Source organism: Tachypleus tridentatus, chromosome 10, assembly GCF_004210375.1.
Source record: "Tachypleus tridentatus isolate NWPU-2018 chromosome 10, ASM421037v1, whole genome shotgun sequence".
NCBI classification, from domain to species: Eukaryota; Metazoa; Arthropoda; class Merostomata; order Xiphosura; family Limulidae; genus Tachypleus; species Tachypleus tridentatus.
In genome coordinates, this window is record NC_134834.1 from 51,723,194 (window position 1) to 51,748,985 (window position 25,792).

The following is a 25,792-nucleotide window of genomic DNA, read 5'->3' on the forward strand; positions in this document are numbered from 1 at the left end:
ACAGTTTGCTTTATAGCTTTAACTACAATAAAGCTCAGCTGTCTGCCTGTGAGATAATGACCAGTTAAGCAATTTGGAATTATGCTCACTTTAGTGAAGTATTGGCAACCAGTAACTGATTCTTTTGATAATACATTTTGCTTTACCACCTCTCTTAAGCAAAGAGTATTCCCTGCTTGAGATGGATGAAGCCTCTCATGATGTGCTACCTCACTAGACCAACCATCATTTCATGAATGTCACATTCCATGAGCTCTATTTCTGATTCTGTTTTCAGAATGCAGCACATCTATGTATTGTCTCTGCACTAACCCATCTACCATCTTTAACATAAGATTCTAGTTCTTTGCAATGCAGAGAGGTGAGTAGTATTTCTAAAGTTAACATTTTCTTTACCTGAAAGTGTGTTTCTGATAGATAGTTATCTCTCTCCATTAACTCCAACCATTTCTCCCCACTTCCAATGCATTTAGTGTGCTTCATCAAGAATGAGCCTGTGTTCAAGTGCTGATACTCATGGAGATTACTGTGCATGGAGAATGTGTTGTCCTCCTATTGCTGAAGAGCTGTAGTCTGATGATGATCATGTCATAGGCTAGAATAGTAGATGTTAAGATGTATTAAGGTAGAATCTTTGTTCAAGGCTTGAGGCACATACAAGAAATTACCTGACAGTGTGTGCATGTGATAATAGTGCTTTGTAGTGCAGAGGTGAGCATCTATCTAAACTACATTTTCAAATAAGGAAAACGTTAATATTGAACAAGTTCTGCACTCAGATGTAATTAAAGACATGTATACTAAGTCTGTATCTTCCAGGTGTTTTAAAAATATAAACACACAATGAATTATAACAAAAAAATAAAACATTTTAAATTTTATTGCTTTAAAGTAAAGTAATAAATTTATTTCCATGCCATATTTGAACAATTATATTTATAATAAGACCATAAAATTAGGTTTATAATATTTTTAGATATTACACATTATTTGGTGCCTTAGGGTTTTTCCAGAAAGAGTCCGTAATATTATAATTTATATTTCTCCTAATACAGTAGTATTTCACTTATTATATTTATAAACACTATATTCTTTATTTGTCTCTTTTGGGCGTTTTTCCAGGATAAAAAAAGTGGTTGATATTCTGTTATACCCTCTTTTTCTTCTTGAAGAGACCTTAAATGTTTCAAATTCCAATTAGAATATCATTATTCCTTTATGGCAAACATAATTTAACAAAGTCATCAATATAAAATACAAAATTTTACTGTTTTGCCATTTTATTTAACAAGATATTCTTACCAGCAGCTAAAACTGTAGACATAATTTTTAGTAAGTTTTTTGTATGCATAAGTTACAAAGATGGTATGTAGACAGAGTAAAATTGTTTCAGTTTATGTTAATATAGTGTTACATTTGTTAGTTGTGTTTAAATGGAAAGCTATACAATGGACTATCTGCAATGTGCCCACCACAGGTAGCAAATCCAAATACTCAGGAGACAAGTCCTCAGGCTTACTGTTGAGCCACTTGGGGGCTCTTCCACTATTATTAGGACTTCATTCTTATAACTGTTAGGTTTCTATAAGGAAACAACCTTTCTATTGAATTTTAAACTAATACATTATTATTGTTACTACAAATAGCTTCCGATAGTTCCCACATTGCTATGGACATATGAGAAAAATTTCCACTTTCATGAATGATTGACTTTATACTTTAACATTCAGAGCAAAAATATTTTTTTACTTTCACATATATGCAGTCTCACAAGAGCATGTTATGACTGCAGTTTAACTGAATCCTTATCTTTGCTTCACTGAAGCTAATAGGGTAAAATAATGCAAATTTAATGACAAATAATTCAAATAATGACTTTTGTTGTAAACTTCAAGTATATAAAGTGTAAAAGCTGATAAATGCTACAACCACTATAAATATGAAATGTTACAATAGGTAAGCAGAGAGTGCTCAAATAGCTCCACATCACTTACTGATACAATCATCAGTTTGAAAATGAACAGTACTTACGAATCAGGTGTGGAGACATTCTGTGTACATAATTCTACTTCTGCAAGCCTAAAAATACAAAAAATGAAACTGCATAATGGACAGAATACAAATTATAAAAAAAAACGTGTATTTAAAGATGTTTACCACTTTAAGTGTTACTTACACATACAGTGCAGCTCAAAGAAGTGTAAAATAAAAAAAATATTTAAAATTAATTTGTAATTATCAAAACAAGACAGTGTTCAATTTCTCTATAAAAATATCAATGTGTGTGTGTGTGTGTGTATACATATAAAACACACCCACACACACATTATATATATCAGGTCATCCCATAAGTAATGTCCAAAAATTTAATACAGAAAGTGCATCATCATTTCTGTCTTTGTAGAAGGCTTTAATGACTAAAATATGTAGTAGGACGTGTATAAAAATGTTCAGACAAATAAAATAAACTAACCTAACTCCACTTTTTCTGATCATTAATCACATAAACCCTTATGAAGGTGGATGTGTCTGAGGAACACATTAAGCATATAATGCTTTATGAGCTTAAAAAAGGCAATAGTGCAGCAGAAACTGCATGAAACATTCAAGGTGTTTATGGTGCAGAGTCTATTAATGAAAGAAAACGTAAAAGGTGGTTTCAAAATTTCGGATCAGGTGACTACAGTTTAAGTGATGTACCATGTTCAGGTCATCGTGTTGAGTTTAATGATGATTTGCTGCTGGTTACACTTAATGAAGATTGTACTGTAACAGCTGAAGAACTAGCACAGAAACTTAATTCAACAGTTCACTGTCATCTGCAACAGCTTGGAAAGGTGTCAAAACTTGGAAAATGGGTCCCCCATGATTTGACACAAGTCAACCTTAGAACAAGAGTGAACATTTGCACTTCTCTGCATTCTCATGAATGTAACTCACCTTTTTTGAAGAGGTTAGTGACTGGAGATAAAAAATGGATATTTTATAAAAATATCAAGTGTCACATACAGTGACTTAGTGCAGGTAAACCTCCACCCTAGGAAAATATTGTTAAGTGTTTGGTGGGATTTTGTGGGTGAAATCCACTTTGAATTGCTGCCACTCAATGTAACGATTACATCAGACTTTCTATTGTTACACTGAAAGAAAAGAGGCCTGCTTGGATCAATTGTAAAGGTGTTGTGTTAACCAGGATAATGCACGGCCCCATACTGCAAGGATCACATCTGCAAAGAATGAAGAGCAAGACTGGGAGAAACTTCTACTTCCTCCTTATTTTCCACAACTTGTCCCATCTCATTATCATCTATTTAAAATGTGCAGAACTATCTTGATGGAAAAGAGCTTGGAACATATGAAGATATCAAAACTACATTCTATACATTCTTTTCCTCCAAACCCTAAGAATTTTATAGAAGTGGCATTTAGAAGCTTGTAAGTCGTTGGCAGGAAGTAATTAATAATAATGGAACATATATTATTAATTAAATAACATTAAAAGCTTTTGAAATTATTTTTCTTTTTCTGAACCCAAAATCGAACATTACTTAAGGGATGACCCGATATATGTATATATATATAATTGGAGATTTTAAGACGAAAATTGAGGATGAGGTTTGTAAACACTGTAGCAAAGCTAACCCTAATAGAATTTAGCATTCTGTACTATAAAACATGATTAAGTCCTTAACTTTAAAAATAGCTGAATGTTTGAGCATTACTTCTATTCTTCATGAAGTTGCTTGTAATAATATTTCATATGTAACTATTTACACATATATTTCAAAGCCTTCAATAATGTAACTCACTAGTACTTATAAACATCACCAAAACCAAAATTGAAAATTATTGTACGAGAAAGAATTTGAGAACAATTTTAAACCTGTTAGCATACAGCTCTAATCTGGAATGCATTTCTTTCGAAGAAACTGTGTGCTGTGGAGATGGTGCTGGACTTTCTAAATCATCACCTTCCAGAACTGTCTGGACTGGAAGATAACCCATCCGATGATGTTTTTTAAAATGGCGTTTAGATTTGAATTTATTACGAACTATTCTTGTGAAGTCTCTCATGTCCTCTCCAGAAGTTGTCTATAAAAATTATAACAATGTTTTATATAGTTTTACCTATATATTTATAGACCATATATCAAACCAACTTTAAAAAGAAAAAAGATAATTTGATAGCATTTGTTTATCCAATGTCTCATTTTAAATATATGTATAATGTACTCTCGTTTTTGATTGTAAATACTAAATTTCTGTAAGGTAACCTTTTCACATAAGTGTTTGTTGGTCATACATCGTACAACTTTCATTCTTACACACAATGTTCACCAAGTTCACTTGACATCATCAGGTGGGATACAAGAACTGAAGATAACAGTATCTAATATCAAAAAAGGATCATGTGAGAGTCTACAACCAATAGTAATCTACAATAATACAATTAAGGAGTTGCACTAAATAAAGTAACTTATCAATGAACTGTAAAATTTAGGCATAATAAATAAAACATTTAGTTCTTGTATTTCACCTGATAATGCTAGGTGAACCTGGTGAAATAGTGTATAAAACAAAAAGTTTTACCATGTGCAAATGATAAAAACGTTTGGAAATTTTAAAAACATAGTTCTTTCTAATATTTAATGTATCCATTTGTTCAATATCATCTTTTACAGGTTATTTACCTGTTCTTGGTTGTATTTGTTATCAGAATCATCTTTTAAAAGTGATTTATACAATGTAAGAATAATTATTCTCTTGATTGTATTTATTTGTACAATACTGCCTTTTAAAAATTACCTACATAATCTATGGTAACTTTCCTCTTCACTCTATGTATAATGCCACCTTTGAAAGATCATTTACATATTTCTACTTGTCCTGCAACAATGATTATTTTTTGCTTATATATATACTCTTTAAAAACAGAAACACAAAAGGGATATTTTTTTATTTTAAAGAGAAATATATGTAATAACGTTACAAGCTCAGAGTATGTGATGTTACACGTGTTAAGGCACTGATTGTCAGACCAAAATGACAATAAAAGTTGTGCACTTTGAAAACAGAGGAAAACATCGCATTTTTCGCAAAAACGCATGCGTGTCCAATAAATTTGTTTGAGAGATCTGCATGTTCTGCAAGTGCAACATGTGCAAAATCCCTATAAAAGTGATGGGTTCTCAGTTTCCATAGTTCAGTGTTAAGCCACCGACACGCAATACAGTTACGCCAAGACTGACTGAAGCACAATGCAACAACGCCATTGGTCGCTTGGAATCTCAATCAGATGTTGCCAGAGCTGTGAATGTCCACCAAAGCACCATCACAAGGCTATTGAATCGTCACCAACAACATGGATCAACTCGTGACCGACCACAATCTGGCAGACCATGCCCGCACACGATCGCTACATCTGGTTAGGTCACCTTCGGGATAGGACCACCACTGCAACGTCTACTGCCTCAACCATACCAGGGCTGCGTAGGATTTCCGATCAGACCGTACGCAACCGTCGACGAGATTCTTAGGCCCCATGTGCAACCCATCATGGTGAACGTCAACGACGTTTTTCAACATGACAACGCCTGTCCTCGCACAGCCCGACTCACCACTGTCTTCTTGAGACACCACAACATCAACGTTCTTCCCTGGCCCTCCAGATCACCAGATTTAAACCCCATCGAACATCTTTGGGACGAGTTGGACCGACGTCTGCGACGGCGACAACCTCAACCGCAGACTCTACCTCAGCTTTGCAGGCTGAGTGGACAGCCATTCCACAGGATGTGATTCGTCATCTCATCGCTTCCATGGGCAGGAGATGCCAAGCAGTTATTGATGCACACTGGGGGCATACTCGTTATTGACGTTGAGTGACGTTAAACTTCACCTTGTGAGCGTGGACTTCGCCTTTGAAGACTTTGGATGTTCAGCAGTGAATGTGCAAAGTTTCAGACATGTCATACAGAATAAACTTGTTAACAATTTGTCTCAAATTTTGCCTTTTGCGTTTCTTTTTTTGAAGAGTATATATGTATATATATATATATATATTTCCATTTTGTAGAAACTTTCCACTACACTCTTCGAAATTCCATGTGATATTAATGTGTAAAATTACAGAGAATATAACTGGAAAAGTTGGAGATATACTAAAGGGTTAAAAAATAATAAAATGGAAATGCACATGTACACCTTAATGTAAACCTTAAGCAATGCAATGTTTTTGAACTCTAAAATATACATCTAACAATCCCTCACCCAGTTTGTTCTTTAATTTTGAACTTTTTCAAAATCCCCATTGATTTACTTCCAGTAAAACAAGACTGTTTGACCTTTGTTGTGTATATTAACATACATTCACCAGTAGTTAATCAACTTGTCCTTGTGAAACACTAAACTTTTGTAACAAGTTTCATAAGAACCAAGTGTGGACTTTGAATTGTCTTGAAGACACACACACAAGAGTAAAATAGTACCTTTGATGAGCTTCAACTAGGCAAAGTTAATTTTGCATGTAATTATTATATTTTTATGTTAGGGTAGTATTTAAATAATGGCATATTGGTTAGTTTTCTACAAAAGATATATAGGCATAAAACATTTGGAACTGAACTTGATAAGAGTATTTAAGGTAATAGATTATAAATTCAAAAGCTGAATAATTTCTTCGTTATAAAATCATGAAATAAAAGGCCATCTTTTATTGTTTCAATTTTTAACATACTACAACATAATCCACGAATCTGACAAAAAGTACCCTGTTTATACTCTTTTTAAACAGCTAGCTTTAAAGTGTTGAAGTAACAAAAATCTGTACATGGGAACTAATTAGGTTTTCAAATGGGACAATCAAAATTGAAAAATATATGAATTTATACAAGACCTTTATCTTTCAAACAATAAAATGAATATATTTTCAATCTACTACTTAACTGTTTTACTTAACATGTATACAAGTCCTAGAAAATCTTGATTTGCACTAAAAGTTTCTGATGGTGTTACATATGGTTCCTTCCATTTTATTTTAGAAACTTTGTTTATTTGTTTTAGATCAAACCCATAATGGGCTATCTGCTGTATCTGCTACTGGAAGTCAAACCCCAAGTTTCTGCATTGCAAGTCTCTAAATGTACTACTGTCCTTCCAGAGGATTATTTCAGAAGCTTTAATATAATTAGTTATTTCATCTGATATATGGACAGTTAAAAATGAAAACTTTAAGTGTCATAAGTGTATAATTGCAACCTTTTCTTTGTAACTTACTATCATACAGTACTCATGCATGGGATGAGAAAGTTTATGGCCTTTGGCTTTTCTTCCTGAAAAGAAACAGTTCTGGCAGAGGTCAAAATTGAAGCACTTCAAGCATCGATATCTGGAAGATAACGTAAAGAAACAATCAAGCACAGAACAGTTTTCTAGATCTAAAACATCTCCAAGTTTTACAGTTTCTCAGTTTTGTTTTTATTCCTAAGCACAAATATACAAAATTTTTTATCTATGTTCTACTTATCACAAATATTTTATAACAGATTTTTTTTTTGTTTCATAAGCCCTCAAACTCACCACTAAGTGACCACAGGCAACAAGAGCATTAAATAAGTGAATAAGAAGTGAGAATAACCACATACAGTCAAGTGTGCTTTTAATAACTTTATTAAATTTAAAGTCTCACAACTTTCAAGATTTGAAATAACTCTTTCATGCTGTATACAAACAGTATTTCAAACATACTTTTGACTGCCTTAAGTCCAACCCAGTTAATGAGTTATATGAAATACGTTTTGTAAAGGTGTGTAATCAGTTTTACTCCATTTATGTAACTTAATGTAAGATTTCTATATAAACTTATGAAGCATTGGATAATATTTTTATGATAAATTATTTATTTAACAAAAAGCTAAACAATGGGCTGAGCTGTAGTCATCATGGGTATCTGAAACCACTTTTATCAGAAGGAGGAGTCTAATTGTTTATATGCCTGGTAGACAAAATAGACAAGGTAGTTTAAACCATGATTGGCTATATTTAATCTTCTCATAATTTTTACTGGTTTCAGATTATATTAAATGGACAAAACAAATGATAATTAAATTTAATTCAATAACAGGATATCCATTATAGATATAATAGCAACTGATTAGGGCAACTGGTACCTAACCTAAATCCAATAATTGGATATTGTTTACAGATGTTGCATTTGGCCTGATGCTTGGCATTCTCTGCAGCAACAACTCTGTGCAGAACTGGAAGCCACACAAGAGACTGGGGTTCTTGTTGAAGCCAATTCAGGAAATGAGTTACTTGAATTTCTTTCTTGTTACCTCCCTAGAAAGATGACAATAGCCAAATGAGAGATTTTGTAAAAAGTTGCAATTTAAAATAAACACAATACATAGTCTTTATTTTTAAACAGTTCTTGAACTGTAGCAATAACAACATTAAGATTAGTATAAAATACTGCCAATTTCAAAAATCAAATTCTAGAGCAAAAATTTCAGTTAAAACCGAGATAATTTTTGGAGATAAAATCATATTTTTCAATGCAACAAGTATACTGCTATCATTAAACAATGTCAAATATGTATTTCAAAACAGTCACAATATGTTAACAAAATGTAACTTCAAAATGTTAATACATCACATTACAAACTTATATTTCTCTAGTCCAAAACTTCACAATGGGCTATCTCTGTTCTATTCATGGCAGGGAAACAAAGTTTATCAGTCTTTCAAAATATTCATATTACTTTAAAAAAAAATTTAATGCATCATAATGTGAGTCATCACTAGTATTTAAATGAAAGCAATGTTTTTCTTATCTCAATAAGAAATAAGACTAATCGAAACTTTCGATGATAGACTATTGTGTCTGCATACAAGAATAGTTATGTATTTTTTAACATCCAAATAAACAAAACATACTGCTACAGCATCACATACACACATATACACATACATACATAAACACACACACACACATATATATATACACACACACACACACACACACACACACTGCTGGCCAAAATCTTAAGGCCAATGAACATAAAGAAAAAATATGCATTTTGCATTGTTAATCTCAACCACTTATTTGAGTAGAGCTTCAAAAGATAAAAATAAGAAAAGGGAAAATACAAATAAAAAACATTTTTAGCATTTAATAGGGAAAATGTGAACACTATGAAATTAGCTTAAATACTAGCTGGTCAAAAGTTTAAGACTTAACAAACAGGCCAAATCAAAAATAAATAAACACAAAATATTGAACTAATTAAAAATATCCAGGGATATAAGGTATAATGTAGGACATACATATACCTTAAGTTTTGGAGGTGACTGAGAAAATAGGACCCACTTTGCAATGGGGATACACTATCTATCAGTCTTAACCTTCATTCATCAGTTTTACATTAATAAATAAAATAAAGGAGTAGCAATATATATATAGAAATATAAATTAGGAGAGTAGGATGTGAGTGTTCAAGTCTACAATGTCCCACATCTATATTACCCTTCAATGCCTGCAGAAAGTTGTGGGAAGGTGACTGCTCTTCAAAGTAAAGAAGAATTGAAAAATAAAAATAACAGTAAGAAAATTAAGGTAGCCACATCTTGCTCTCCTAATTTCTGTTTCTATATACATATATATATATATATATATATATATATTGCTACTCCATTATTTTATTTCTTTATGTGAAACTGGCAGATGGAGGTTAGGGCTAATAGATGGTGTATCCCCACTGCAATGTGGGTCCTATTATGCAGTCACCTCCAAAACCTAGGATAGCTTTATAATCTCACATTGTAGCTTGTACCCTAGGATCTATTTAAAAAGTTCAGCGTATTTTGTTTAATTTTTAATTTCAATGTATTTTGTTTTGGCTTTTTAAAAAAAATTATGGTTATATGCATAAACTTCATTACAAACATATAAATTGTAGTATTTTCATTCTTTCATATTGTATTTCTATGTGCACTTTAATGTAGTATCTAACATCTCTTAATGCTATGGGTCATAAGAACTTGTACAGTACATTGACTAACCTTCTCAAAACAACTTCGCACGCTAGGTTCAATGTTACTTCCTCCAAAGGCAGCTACTTCTCCTAACAACCTGGGAATCTATAAAATTAGCCTTCTTTCACAAAGTATTTGCAAAACATTTAGATAGCAAAATATAGATAACTTATGAAACAAATCATCATTACAGATCATTTTCTACATTATTTCACTATAGCATATTAAGTTAATTCAAAGTAACAGGTTAAGCCACAACTTAATAAAACAAAATTTACAGGTACAATATCATAAAATTAACATATTAGTGTAGAAATAACATAGTAATGTATTTTTTGCTTCACCCAACATTTTACATTTATCCTCCATATTTAAATTTGAAAAGTTCATAAGTTAAATGTATTACAGCTCTCAGATTTAACGTCCCAACATGAAAACATCTACACATACTGGTTACTTTAAAGGGATTATCCTGTTATGCCAATAAGACCTTTCACAGATTTAGCACCTGATGATAATCATGATTATAGAAGATTTATAAAGCCATTGCTGCAGCAATATTTCATTCACTTGTGCAAAGATTTTTTTGGGTTTTGTCAAAAAACAATGATATGAGCAAACCTAACAGGTTCCTTCATCTCTCAGGCAGGGGTACTTGGTAGCAGTTCAAAAACTGAACAGCCAAAAGGATAGCCTCATTCAGAAGGTAGAAATGAATCAAAAGAAGCCTAGAGTCAGACAGAAGTTCATTTAATAAAGAGGACTGTGAGGATTTTTCTAAGATAAGGTAGTGAACCACTAATTAATTTGTTCATACTGACAATACCTCAACCTTATAATTGCATACAATTTGCAGGGAGATGCACCAGATGTTGTATGGCAACCAACAACCACTGCACTATACAAGTTGTAGATACAGTGAGGCTTGGAGAGATGAAAGTGGATCACATCATAAATAATTGAAAGAATATCAAGTAGTTAAATGAACAGAGATTTAGCCTATTCTGCATGGATGGGTGAGGCCAACCCCAGGTTAAAGCATGGGCTTACTGGGCTAAAGCCCAGGGCCTAACATTAATTAGGAGACCTCAAGCTGTGAATAAAAGCATATTGCACATACAGGTTCTGTCTCAAGAGGGCCTCTATAAGTTGAAACACCTAGATCCAACAGAAACCCTTAATCTGGCCCTAGTGTAGAAAATGCTTCATGAGACATAATTCCTAAGTTCTATGGTATCCACTGCGGGTAGAGGAAGGATGGTGGGTAAATACGACTCCTTGGCACAGTCTGATTCTCTATCTCCCTTGAAACCTAAGTAAACTCTTTATGCTTAATATGTATCTCATGGGAAAGCCTCATCCAGGATGACACTGCAGTTCACAGTCCTGGATGGTCCAGGATTAGTTTCTGAAGCACAGAACTGTCTATAGTGAATATTTTCTATGGTAATGAAAGCTCAATCAGTAGATGTCATTTAGCCAGAATGTCTGATATAGAGCCTTAATTCCAATAACATAAAGCAAGTTGAAAGCTACACTGTAGGATACTTAGTGAGTCACATCTTTGGATTCTTTTATATACATCTTGTAGTGTTAATCTCATCACGAATTCATGGTTTTATTAGCTCCAAAGGCAGCAAATTGAGATATTAAAAAGAGTTCCCAATAAAGTGGCCAAAATGTATACATAAAAGAAGAATTTTAGAAAAACAAAATACTACTTAAGATATATAATCAAAACAAATCTTTAAATTTGCATTAATTCTCAATATTTTACTTGTAAAGAATTTTTGCACTGAAAACAATTGTGACAAACACACATATTGTCAAATGTTATGTGACTGATATTTCACACTATACGTACACAAGAAAGGTATGAATTACTTTACCTACAAGCTCACTGCAAAAAAAAAAAAAATCTTCTTTTAATTTTAAGTTACATTCATGCCAAAAGTGTATGTTATCAAGTTTGTTTCAAAATTTGTTAAAAACCTGACTCACAACAGAATGATATAAAATAGAAAATATTTCACTTCTCACAATTTGTGATAAGAAAATGAAACCTATTAAATTCATTAATATCTTAAATGTAATTTCTTGTAAGAAATGAAATAAGAAACATTACCTGTATGCAGTCATGAAGCAAAAGACCAAGTTTACGTTCATCAGCACAACCATTTACATCTGCTATCAATCGGAACAAATCTGCTTAAAAACAGTTATCACTTTTTTAGGATGGAAACAAGAAATCATAAACATATAAAAAAAACTTAGTGTATCAAAGAAGTAGAATCCTTCCTAGAATCCTTCAAGTAGCCTTCCATTAGGCTCTTTTTCAATAACTTAATGTCCTTTCTTAAATAAGGAAATCAAAACTATTTACACATATTTGATATGAGGCTTAACTTGTCATATCCTTTAATAAATTGGTGGCACTAAATAAAGTACTAGATGAAATATAAGCACAATTACTCATTCCTTAAAATTCTTAATACTTGCATCTAAACTTGTCCTCGAGGGTTCCATGACATAGAAGTACGACACCAATTTTGAAGGCAAGGATACGAATATAGCCTGTTCTAGTTGAACTAAAGTGAGAAAATTGCAAAAATTATTAAACAAAAGTTATATGTAACACAAACAGAGTGAAATTCTCAAAAATAAAAAGTACAGTTATTCAGCTTGGTTAAGAGGACCTGTTTTTTAAATAGAAAAAATCTACATATATGAACATAAAAAGTGACAAAGCAGCTCAAATAACTCCTAGCACTATTAACACCTTCATAAAGAAGTTCCAGTACTCAATATTCACCCAATGACACAGCAATAATGACATTAAAACATAAAATATCACCATAAATATCATATTATGGAAGTAAAATATCTTGGTGTACTAGTTCATCTGTCTCTTAAGTAGCAGCTGGAAAAGTAGGATTTTCAGTTCGAAGAGGACATAATGTTATTTTATAGATCATTAAGTAGGCCACATTTGGAATACCATGTTCAGACTTGAGATTCTTATCTTAGAAAGGCTATTGAATTGTTACAAAGGGTTCAGATGAGGATGGCTAGGATTATACGTTAGATAAAAATATTTTCATAAGAGAATAGATTAAGATTCCTGAACTTGTTTCTTTCTTCAGAAAATAATTAAGAGTTAGAAGAGATCTGACTGAAGTATTTAATACTGTTAAAGGATTGATAGTGGATGATGTGTCATTTTTTTTTCACACTTAATGGGGAAAAGTAAACAAGACTTGACAATAGCCAGCAGGGAGCAGTTGGTATCAAGTTTCTTAATTTGCTCCCTAATTCACTTTTGACTAATACCTGTTACACATCAAAGCTAATAATAACTGCATTTTGATAAAACTTTCAACAACATAAAATTTACAGTCCTACTTTTAAAGAACTTAATAAAATTAAAGAACTAAAATAAATCATCATAATTAATAACTCATTACATAATACAATACCATTTATTTAATATTCAAAGCCATTAAGTATAATATCCTCACAGAGACTTAGCTTTATTTTCCATCATACAAAACTCTCATTAAGGAAACTTGTGCCATATCAGCAACTGATGTTACTGTATAAATCTTAAATATAAGTTACATGCATTTAAAATTCAACACTTACATCTATTAACAACTTTAATGCTAATATTTTCCCTATCTAATAATGTATTTTTGATGGATACTCACCTCAACATACAGATAGCTTCTTTTCTCTTGAGTTCACACATTCTGCCAAACATATTTACAAAAAACTAGCCTTGTGAAAACTCCTATCAAATTACATGAGAGCCAGTAAACTTGCACCATTACATGATGGCATCATTATACAGCCAAATTCATGAGAGTGTTATACACATTCATGTGCAATAATCCCATCTACATTTGCACTCATAAATACTCATTCTTTGATGAAGCGTAAATGTGCATTTGAAAAATGGGTACGAAGGATGGGAATGTGTGAAAGGTGATTATCTGTCATAAATAGATTTTCACGTAAGGAAAATGTTAACTTTAGAAATTATAGCTCACAAAAATAGCTAGAATCCCATGTTGAAATGGTGGAGAGACAGGTGCAAATATTGTTTAGATGAACTGCCCTCAAAAGGAACTAAAGAAGCCCATGGGATTATGACATCCAATGGCAGGGACTCCATAAAGGCACTTCACAGGAGATAATGTCTCATCTTGCACATGGTTCTCTCTTTGCCCATGTAGAAGAATAGAGGAGGCACAAAACTCCATAAGGGTGTAACAAATGTGGATGGAACAGATACATAGTCATCCATGAACTTGCACACAAACTGTCAGACAACTATCATGTGTAATAAAGTTGGGGCTCACTTATACCACACTTATTTACTCACCTCTTGTACCATCAAACACAATGGATTCAAACCAGCAGCAACAGAATGGTACCTGTGGTGAGTACCCATGTTCACCTCCTCCATCATTAATCTCTATGGGTCTCATGTCAGCTTCAGAAGAGGGCACTTTATGGAATCATGCTTTTATGAATACTTATGAAGACTTTTCCTCAACAATAGTCACTACTGGCACCTTGTCTGCTGCTATAGGAATATGGTATGTGAGTGATACATTTCTGGTGCATATGGTGCATTCACTACAACTCTACCATCAGTCTCTATGGGACCTATGCTAGTTGCCAGATAAAGGAATCATATTACATATATACATGACCATGGGCATAGAGAAGTGATATAGTAAGAAGAGGTATGTAAGAAAGATATTACCACTGAACCATGTTATGGAAGACTAAAGGAGGAAAGACTGGACAGAATACAAATATTTGGGAGAAAACCATTGCATAGACATCTGAATGATGGTTATCATAGGCAAGGAAGAAGATATATGTGTTAGGGAGAGGTGATACACTGGGCAAGTTGTTAGAGGTGAGAGTCCTGACTAAAAGGGTGGAGAACCACAGTGAGACTTCAATCAGTCAAAGAGTAGGTCAGTGAGATCTGTAGTTAAGGAAGGAAAAGAAGAGGGTAAAAAGGCCTGATGAAGAAATTATCTTGTGGCACTGAAATGGGTGGAAAATGGTAGAAATATGACCTAAAGACCTGCAGTGGAAGAGACAGACATACGATAGTAGAACACAAAAAGGAATATGTTATAAAGAAAAGTGATTAGAGGAGACCAAAGGCAATAAGTACATCATGTATTATGGTAACTAGAAGATGAAGAAGAATGACCAGAGTGCAAAAAATCCTATATGTGAAAATGAAGGAATTCACTCTCCACTGAATAACTGATATGTGAGTATGGATTAAAAGGTATGGTATGTAGGGATAGGATTGGTTGGTTGTTTGGTTTAGTGTTTTATGGCACAAAGAAGCTAGGCTATCTGCACCAAATGTCCAGTGAAAAGTTAAAAGTAAATTTAGTAAAATTCATAAAAGAAAATTAAGGTAAAACGAAACAAAGTTTAAAAAAAAAACACATAAATAGCATAAAACCAATGTTCACATCTATTTAACAATATCAAGAGAAAAACTACAGTAATTCAAGTTGTAAAGGACTTTCTGTAGCAAAACTATAATAATCATAACTCGCCAGGAAAACTAACAGGTAAGTATAAAAACCACTGTCAGTCACCTGAAGTTAGCCTTTGCAGTCCTGGTTCCGAGTTATTTGACATTATGGCCATTTTCAAAAAGTCATAAAAAGGTTTTAAAAGACGTGTAGCAAAATTATAATAATAACTCTCCAGGATGACTAACAGGTTGTTCAAAGAGCAGTGTTAATTACCTGAAGTTGGCCTTTCCAGTCCTGGTTTTGAGCTATTTAATGTTATGGCCAGTTTTTAATTTCAAATCAAACTAAATTTACTGTGATTTTTAAAATGGAGCCACATTAAAAAAGTGTAATGTATAAATTCAAAAGATTAATGGCCTTTAAAAAGCTAAAAACATTACCAAGGTGGACAGTGTCACTATCACCAATAACACTGTCTAACATTATGGACAATCCTTGGGACAGAATATGTTTATAATGGTGCAGTCATTGAGAGTTATAATGACGACAAGAAAGTAAAATGTGGCTTATTATGATCTGAGTGTTACACAAACTACACACTGATGCATCAGTTCCAGATAAAAGAAAACGATGAGTTACAAAACTGTGACCAAAGTGTAGTCTACTTAGAACAACTTCCTCTTTCCGATCCTTACAGAAGCCAGATGGCCAAAGTCCAATATAGGGTTTTATTTTAAAAAGCTTGTTTTTGTGTTGCTCACTCCAAGTTGACTACCAGCTGGCACAAAGCCGAGCCTTAAATACAGGAACATAGTCTATGTATGGGACAGGCACAGCAGTGATAGTGCCAGAGCAGATAGACTTAGTTGCTTGTTAGCGAGCTCATTCCTGCAAATATCAATGTGGCCTGGTATCCAGAAAAACTGGACAGAAGGAGATGTTACAGAGAAATGGGCCAGTCAGTTTTGAATATTGGTGAGAACAGGGTGTGAACTTACGTGAAGTGATTCCAGGGCCAGTAGAGAACTAAGCGAGTCATTATAAATAGTGCAGTTTGAGTACTGCTTAGCTTCTATGTGATCCAGGGCAAGAGAAATGGCATACAGTTCAGCAGTGAACACAGAAGCTGTAGAGGGGATTCTGCATGCAACCACCAAACCACAACAAAAACTATGGCAGAGCTCACACAGTCACCCGATTTCGAACCATCTGTATAAATAGGAATGGAAGGATGGTTCGAAAGATGTTCAGCAAATAGCAGACAGTGTTTCCAAACAGGAGTGTCTACTTTTCTCAGATGACTTAAAGATAGGTCACAATTGGGAACTGTAAGAAGCCATGGTGGGAGGGGCTGACCTGTGGATACAGTAATGCTATCTAACGACAAACCCAATTCATCCAACTGCACCTGGATACGAAGGCTACAAGGAGCAATGGCAGACCGTCTGTTCTGAAAAAAAAAACACAACCCCAGGTGGGATGCTTTGGTAAAGAATAAAATTTTGAAGCATATAGTAAAGACAGTTGCAAATGGCTGAGGTGCAAAGAAGGTTCATGACACTATCTATAAGCTCTGAACTGGGGAAGTGCAGAAAGCTACAGTGCTGAGCCTAGGTCCTTGATGATGAATAGGGTCTAGCATCTTTAAAGCCGATGATCTGGCAGAGCCATAAAACAGTGATCCATAGTCAAGTTTTAATCGAATCAGAGCACGATATATTTTTAGCATCAAATGTCGACCCACTGCCCAAGTGGTGGAAGAGAGGACACAAAATGTTCGATGCTGTTGTACATTTGACCCATAGCTGCTTGATGTGTGGTATAAAGGTCAGCTTACAGTCAAAGATAAGTCTCAGGGACCACAGGCAGCATAACTTCACTGATACGGAGTTCAGGATTAGGGTAAATACTCTGTTGGTGGCAAAAGTGTGTGCAAAAAGTTTTAGAGAGAGAGAGAAGTTAAAGCCGTCTGCTGTGATTCACTTCAGTAAATGATTGAGGGCAGTCTGTAGCTGCTGCTCAATATACCTCATATTCGACGATTGACATGAAATGTGAAAGTCGTAGACATAGAGCCCATTTGCAACAGTGAGAGGGAGTTGTTCAGTGATGGCATTCATTTTTATATTGAAAAGTGTGCCACTCATAACACAGTCCTGAGGGACTCCAAGTTCCTGTAGAAAAGAACAGGAAAATGTTGAACCCATACTAACTTGGAATCTCCTGTCCATTAAAAATTTTAATAAAAATAGGCAAATGGACATGTAACCCATATATATGGAGGTCTTGAAAAATGCCATACCTCCATGTTGTACCATAAGCCTTCTCTTTGTCAAAGAATATTGATACGAGATGTTGATATTTGAGAAAGGCTTCTCTGACTGACATTTCAAGTCAAATCAAGTGGTCTATGGTGGAGCGCTCTCATCAAAATCCACACTGAGTGGGTGAGAGGAGGTCGTTTGATTTGAGGAACCAAACAAGATGAGCATTAACCATCCTCTCTGAGATCTTACAAAGTCAGCTTGTCAAAGCAATTGGATGGTAATTTGAAGGAATCTTGGAATCATTCCCAGGCTTAGAGAAAGGTAGGACAATATCTTGGTGCCAGGCATCAGGAAAAATATTCACCTGCCAGATCTGGTTAAAAACAATCAGAAGAATAGCAAGAGAAGCAGGAGATAGATGGTGCAGCATGTCATAGTGTATATTATCAGGTCCAACTGATGTACTGCCTGACCAATGAAGGGTCAGTTTCAGTTCCACCAGTGTAAAGGGGCGATTATAGTCATAGAGACAATCAGCTTGAAAGGAAAGAGGTGATTGCTCTGCCTGAGTCTTGATGGCTAAAAAGGTGGAAGAAGAAGCAGAAGTGCTAGATACCTGGCAAAAGCCATCACCTAGAGTATCGGCAATGCTTTTGGTATCAGCTACCTCCTGGCCATCAGAGAGCAAGATTGAGAGGGGTACAGAATTATATTGCCCACTGATCTTTCAAATCTTGTTCCATATGACTTTAAAACTGGTGGTAGAAGATATGCCAGTTGTGAACTTAATCCAAGATTCCTTTTGGCTTTGACATCTTACCCACTGAGCATGTGTATGGGCCCACTGGAAAGCAATGCAGTTCGAGAGTGTGGGATATCTATGGAAAGTATCCCAGGCTCATTTTTAAACCTTTCATGCCATGTGGCAGGCTGGATTCCACCATGGACGAGGATATAGTGGAAAACATGTTGAGGTTTTAGGAACACATTGAGCAGATGCTTGTATGATACAGTTAGTTACTGCTGCCAAACAGTCATCTATTGATGGTTTACAGACAATGGCAGGATCAAGTTCTCTGAGAGCAGTGAAAGAGAGCCAGGTTGCCTTATGCAGCTTCCACTGGGACATGCGGATCAGGTGGCATCGACCATGACCAGTCTCTCTCAAGATTATGGGAAAATGATCACTGCCTTGTGGATTATTGCCAACCCTCCATGGAAAATGCAAGAATAATGAAGGGAAGCAAAATGAGAGATCAGTAGCAGTAAAGGACTGACTAGGTGCATGGAAATAAGTAGAAGGTTGTGATCAGAGAGCATATGTTCTACAGAGTGACCCCTCCTATCAATATCAGCACTTCCCCAGAGGGGATGATGTCCATTAAAGCCTCCCAGGATGAAAATGGGAGACAGCAACTGTTCAATGAGAGATGTATGATCAATCAGACCTTGATGCTCTCATTGAACAGTTGCCATCTCCCTTTGAGGCCATAGCCATCAGTGTTTCCTTGGGTTACACCATCACTGTTTGTTCTCTCTACCTGTCACCTGGCAAAGACAGGGTGGGCATATGCTGATCAATCAACAGTGCCACCCCTCCATGCACTCATCCATCACACAGCCTGTCATTTCTTACAAAGAAAACCTCCAAGAGGTGACTGTATCGACAGGTTTCAGAAATGTTTCCTGTAAGGAAAGACATACAGGATGGTAGGAAGAAATCAGTGTTTTGATGTCATCCAAATTAGAACATAAACCTCGACAGTTCCATTGTATCAGGGTGGCCATTTTTATTTATGTGTAGGCAAATTAGATGGAAAACCCTTCTGTTTATGACCATGTTTTTTCCTTACTTTCCTAATTCAAGGGAGGTCAATTAACATCTATGGATCCTGCCCTGGAAGGGGATTCGAGTGACTGAGGATGTGAACGAATTATTGTTTTGCATCTTGGGGTGGGAGAAGATGAATCCAAGGAAATGCCTGTACCTGGAACCAAATGGATGTGGATCTTGGGGTTTGTTGGAATTTATGTAAGGGACAGAGATAGGTGTTAAAGTTGATTCATCAACCTTTTTAACCCTGGAAGTCAAAAGACTTCTCATTTGCTTGGAGAACAATTCTTTTGGAGGCAGAGAAAGATTTGTCTGCACTTCCACTGTAGTTGTGTAATAAAGTGCAGCAGCATATGTCCAAAATGTGGTGGTGGACAGCAATTTTCGAGCCTCAGGATAAGAATGTTATGAATTGTTTTCAAATGCTGCACCTTTTTTCTTCCAACCATTTAGAGCAAGAACGAAAGTAGAATGGGTGAGAGCCATTGCAAATGATGCAATGAGGGTCCATTTCACACTTGAAGGCATCACAGTCCTTGCCACTGCAATGAGCACATGTCAAGGAACCACGACATGACATCTTAGAGTTACCAAACTGCTGACACTGGAAATATTGGAGAGGGTTTGGAATGTATGGCTGTACTCTGAAATTAAGATAACCTGTCTTGATGGTGGGAGGTGGACATGATGTAATTGTGAGAATGAAGACATTGGTCGACACCATAATTCCATCTTTGCGAGTGGATATATACCTCACTGCAGAAATTCCTTGGTTGGAGAAACCAGCAAGAATCTCTGACTCTGAGATGTTCTTCAAATCCCTCTCAACAATCATGATGGATTCAAAGTAGCATGAGGTGTAACCTCAATAGGTATATCTCTAATTGCCTTTGAATACAAAAGAAGTTCACTGTGTTGAAATGTGGATGTTTCCACTAATATGTCACCAGATCAAAGCTATTTTACTGACTTTATAGAGCCAGCAAGTCCCTCTAGTCCCTTCTGAATGAAAAAGTGAGATATTTGCCCTAAAGGTTTGTCTGAAAGTGAATGCAATATAAGAATATAAGGTATAACAGGTGGTACAGGCTGTGAGAATTGCTGCTCAGAACCTTCAAGATGTGGTCGTTTACTTATAGACTGTTTTTCACTATTTTATTAAGATTTTTAACTAGAGTATCAATAATAAAGAAGGGAAATTTTGGTGCCCACTGACCCCACCCATTATGGAGCCCTACAAAGGGATGCACTACAATATCAAACCAGGACACTGCAGCAATGCCAGGGTTTTGCGAGCACCATACCCAAACAGCAGCATCAGATACAATATCCACAACACCTGTTGAGAACATCCAACACTGGTACTTGGTTGATCACAGCCCGAGTGGACCAGCCAACTGATCAAAGGGGGTTACCCCAAGGCCACCCATCTACAGGAATTTAAGGCCAAAGTGGTGTGTTGGGATTAGAACTCTCAACCACCAGGTTCCACTCCTCCCCTTCATGGATTGCCACATATGGCAGACATGTGGGTGGATGTTTATATCCCAGAGGAGGTAAACTGAAAGGACAGAACCTTCCCTGGGATGTCTCCTCACCACATACAGGAATCCACACCAAGGGGTAGTAGGGATAGGAGAGGGATCTTGGGTAAGAGGAAACAGTTTACAGAAACAAAGGATGGAATTTCAGTGTGGGGCCACTAACAGGATCCTGCAAGTGGTGTCCCAAATCAGTGAAGGATCTGTGAGACAGGGTGGAGAGGAGAACGAACCTGGAGGAAAATATAGCATTCTTGACTGAGGGCATAGACAGCCAGCACTGAGGAATGAGGTACAGGAGACCAGTGAGAAGAAGGCTGGTTTTAAGGGGGTGTAACAAAGGAAGTTATTTGGGAAATAGTAAATTCATGTCTTCAGTGTGTAGGATGTGATCTCCTGAGAAAGACAACCTATAACAATGTTCAATAAATCTGGAACATGATCAGTTATGAAATTCATCTGAACAGAAGGGGTACAAAAGAAAAGTTCCAAAGTCAGAAGCATAGGGCCTGGTATATGTATCTCATAAGTCGTTGGCATAAAACAAAACAGTAGAGTTAACAAAATGAATCAGAATTAACTGATCCATACAGAGGGGAAAGAACTGAGGCAAAGCCTGGTGGGCATTTTGCAGACTGAAGGCATGATGAGTAGAGAATATCCCTACAAAGACAAAGAGCTAAAATAAGACTTCATTCAGATGAAAGTACCCAAATACAGGTGAAAATCAGGATTGGGAGGAAGTAAGGGAGCACCAGAAGTGAGTGGCAGTAGAAACATGTAGCTACCAAGCAAAATTTTTCAAAAAGAGATGGAAGAAGGTAGAATCTTGATAAGTATTACTTGTCGTGCAACATCCACTACAGAAGATGCATAGATGCACAACCAAGTGTAAGAAAAAGTTCCAGTGCAAGCAAGGTCTCCAAAGGAGAAAGTACTTCAAGTGCAGAAAGTAAATGACAAGTGCAAAACATGGTGACTAGACAGTAGATGAATGGGAGAATGTTGAACACTCGGAACAAATTGAAGAAAATTAGAATGGAATGAGAACTAGAACAAGGGTGAGGAAAGATTGGGAAAACTGACAGACCACTCTAAATGACTGGAGTTGTGAAGAATGAGGAAAGTGAAGTTGGAAGAAAAATGCATTGGAACAAGTGAGGAGAAGCCTATTGCCAACATAAAATAAACCAAAGGCTTGGGACCAGATAAAGTCAAACAAAGACCTGCATAATGTGAATGAGAATGCAGATAGGGTCAACACTACACCAAAAGCAGAAAAGCAAAGAATTGAAAAGACAGTTCAAGTGGATGAATAAGGGAAGTTGTTGGACAGATGGAGTGATCTGGATGTGAATAAAGGTATTCAAAACATATAGATCTTAGTCATTCACTGGCTAAACTGAAATTACCCACAAAGAATGAAATTCACAATCCAGTACTGTGTGACAACCAAGAAACAATAAACAGAAAATGGGTAAATAATCAGACACTAATCTCCAATCCTTAGGGGAAGAACAGAAGGTTACTGGGGAAAATCCATAGAGGGGCTGTGAACTCTCATGATTGGTTAATTCTTCTATAATTCCAACAATGCTTTCCCCTCAAGACATCAAATGTATGCAGAATCAGATGGGATGGACCCAATTAGGAATAAAAGGGGAAATGAAAAAAATTGGGTTCTCATCAGCAATTAGACCATGGAGTAAGATGTTGGATGGAAGTGGAGAACAAAATGTGAATGAGACATTGGACCCTGAGCAGAAGACAAACCAGGATGAAATATAAAACTGGTGAATTAAGATGGGAACAACTGAAAAAAATGAATAATATGAGAGAAAATCTGAGAGTGGGAGGCTGAATCCCATAATACAATGGAATCAGGGACACTACGAAATTCCTTTGGATGAAAAAGAAAGGGCACAATAAAGGCTCAGGGAAAAGTGGAAGGGAGATGGGTTTGAGATAAAAGGATACCCTTCCCAACTGGTTCCAACAACCAAAGGAACAGAGAAGAAAAGAAATGGTAGAAGAGGTGGAATGGGCCATAGAAGCAAAAAGGAAAAGGTTCTAAATTCCCAAGAAAGGTCATGAAGGGAACAAAGACAGTTTACTGACATAAGGTAAAAGGAATATAGGTACCAAAGAAGAGTAGTATGAAACTGACAAAGATGGAAAACAGCAGGCAATTAATCTGACCCTCACACTTACAAGTATGTCTCCAAAGACTGGGAATCAAGGAAAAGGTAATGCAAGTGACCAAAAGGAAGAACAAAAAAAATCGTTAGGTAGGGAGTGTGAGACATAAAATTGCAAGAGAGAAGGCAAGTCTGAAAAGTGTTATGTACCAAAACAAAAAGTGAGAAAGAAACTATATATAGTGGGTATGTATCTCATACATAATAAATAATTGTAAATACCCAAGAAATAAGGTGAAGAAAGCCAGTGGAAGTGTCATCGTTTACATGGAATAGTTTACAATGCAAACTTGAAGATGGAAATTCATACAATTCAACCTCTTCAGTTTCAAGCAAATAACTGTGAAACAAAGTGAATAGAAGGGATAGGAGAAGAGGATCTTGGCTGTATAATGGAAGACAGCCATTATGTTTTGCACAAGAAAAGAACTTCCAGCAGGAATGGAATTAATATGTCCAATGTAAGGAGAATATTCACTCACATCTGGCTTTAAAAATATATTCAAATTAGTGAATTCATGTTGAATTTAATAAAATCAAGATGGTAAAAACTAAAATTTGAAAAATCACAAATCTTAGCATACTCAAATACACACCAGTGCACTACAGTGTTGAGAAAAATTATAAGGATTCAGAAGCAGAAATGTAGAGAGAGTCATTCTGTATCAAGATGTGTCTTGCTGCTATTGGAGGCAGGTTCTGCTAAAAAATGTCACCTTGCATTTGTACAAATTTACATATATTCACATGAGATTAGGTGGGTGTAATCACAAGGCTATGGCTTGCAAATTTATTTGACAGGATGAGCAAATCTAAGAGAAAAGTAGCTATTTGTGTTTGTAGAGAAGAGGCTTCATATTTCAGAATTTTTTCATTATTTCTTAATCAGGTTTAAAAAGTACAGAAAACATAAAGATCAAAATCAAATCACTTGTTTTTGCCTACTTAGTCAACATGCATGTTGATTTAACATTCTTAAGTTCTCAAGTCACAACTTCCTACAATTAACACTTATTCAAGCAAGCAGAACTTTAAATGTTAGAAATCAGTTTCTTTAGTATAATTTATACACTCCGTATTAGAATATTAGAACAAATATTCTTTTGTTTTGTTATAAAGATTATGTTTGCAGCAACAGTATCATACAATCACGTTTTATATCTTTTAATTGCACATATTTGTGTTATAAATTCCATGGAACTGATTGAAAAGTGCTTTTCAAGCTTGGAAATCACAATATTTATAAATTATCCACTGACAAATAGAAACATAATAAACTACAGTTTTTCTAAAAAAATGTATGTAATCATAATTACTGTGCTTCACTAATCTTGTGTCAATGATGATGACATATAAGATTGACAATTTCTTAAAATTACAAAATGTACATGTGTATAAAATACAGTATTAGTTGTAGCTATATTTCTTAACATGTTACACAGAAAGTCGGTACAATTTTTGTTAATCATCTGAATATGATGCTATAAACACATTGAAAATAACTGTTATGAACATAAAACATATGAAATTGTTTAAGAAACTGTTTTGTGTTTCTTACAATATTTTCCTTATTTATAGCGCAAACATTTTTGACATTTAACAGCGAATCTTTGAAAGTGTAAACACAAATCAAAATTGTTGAGATTTAATTGTACTGCAATATTGTACTCATGTCTTTGATAACAGTAAAATTAATTTGTTTCAAAAATTGATATATTTTTCTGAAAAACGTTGATATAGCTTAATTTTAAAATGTTTTAGTGAGAAGCACTACATACTTTTAACATTTGAAGGTAATATTAATGCACTGTGAGATTGTTCTTAAAACTGTATTACATCAAAATGAATATTTGAGTATTCATGTTTTAATATGTTACTTTCATTAACAAAAGTGGTTCAAATTTTTAATATGCCTTGGATTAACTTATCTTGTTAATTATAATTATAATATAGATATTATTTTACATTATTAACTAAATCTTCTAAATTAGCCATACCTTGTAATATTTTATTGGGTTTAAATTAAACTATGTAACACAAGTTTTGTTCCTGGATAGTATGCGTTATTTCTTATTTGTTTATGTTTTAAAAGTACAGAAAATGGACATTATTTCCTTCAAACTTTGCTTTTGTGACCTGGATAATGAAATTTAGAAATTAACTTATTTGTTACATAAAGATGAGCAAATTTTCACATTTTCTTTTGCATAAGGTCTGAATAAAACAACATATGAATCAAGATTTACATGTATTTGTACTAACTTTATACAAAAATGTTTAGAAGTGTCTAGTTTTTCAAGATTTGTGACAGTAACATAAATCACTTTCACATATCAGCCCCCAAATACCGTCTTCCATCATGTTTTCATTATACACTCCCAGGTCACAAAATCAAAGT

At 34.9% G+C, this 25,792-nt stretch overlaps 1 protein-coding gene across 13 annotated transcripts in view; it reads right to left on the bottom strand.

Moving 5' to 3' along the window:
* The window catches only part of LOC143229272 (dystrophin-like), a 147,802-nt gene that overhangs the window by 19,749 nt on the left and 102,261 nt on the right, over window positions 1–25,792 (bottom strand). For 8 of the 13 annotated variants that reach the window (XR_013015771.1, XR_013015773.1, XR_013015772.1 and 5 more), the window contains exons 14-20: window positions 12,535–12,623; window positions 12,161–12,240; window positions 10,063–10,140; window positions 8,174–8,340; window positions 7,276–7,387; window positions 3,884–4,092; window positions 2,032–2,079 (exon numbers count right to left, since the gene is read on the bottom strand). Coding sequence is in view for 10 of the 13 variants with exons in the window: in XM_076461385.1 (XP_076317500.1) it covers window positions 2,032–2,079; window positions 3,884–4,092; window positions 7,276–7,387; window positions 8,174–8,340; window positions 10,063–10,140; window positions 12,161–12,240; window positions 12,535–12,623 (783 nt within the window). In the remaining 3 variants the exon portion in view is untranslated. Of the gene's footprint in view, window positions 1–215; window positions 596–705; window positions 1,177–2,031; window positions 2,080–3,883; window positions 4,093–7,275; window positions 7,388–8,173; window positions 8,341–10,062; window positions 10,141–12,160; window positions 12,241–12,534; window positions 12,624–25,792 lie in introns of those variants that run through there. The other 5 variants (XM_076461395.1, XM_076461394.1, XM_076461393.1 and 2 more) reach the window with 5 other exon arrangements.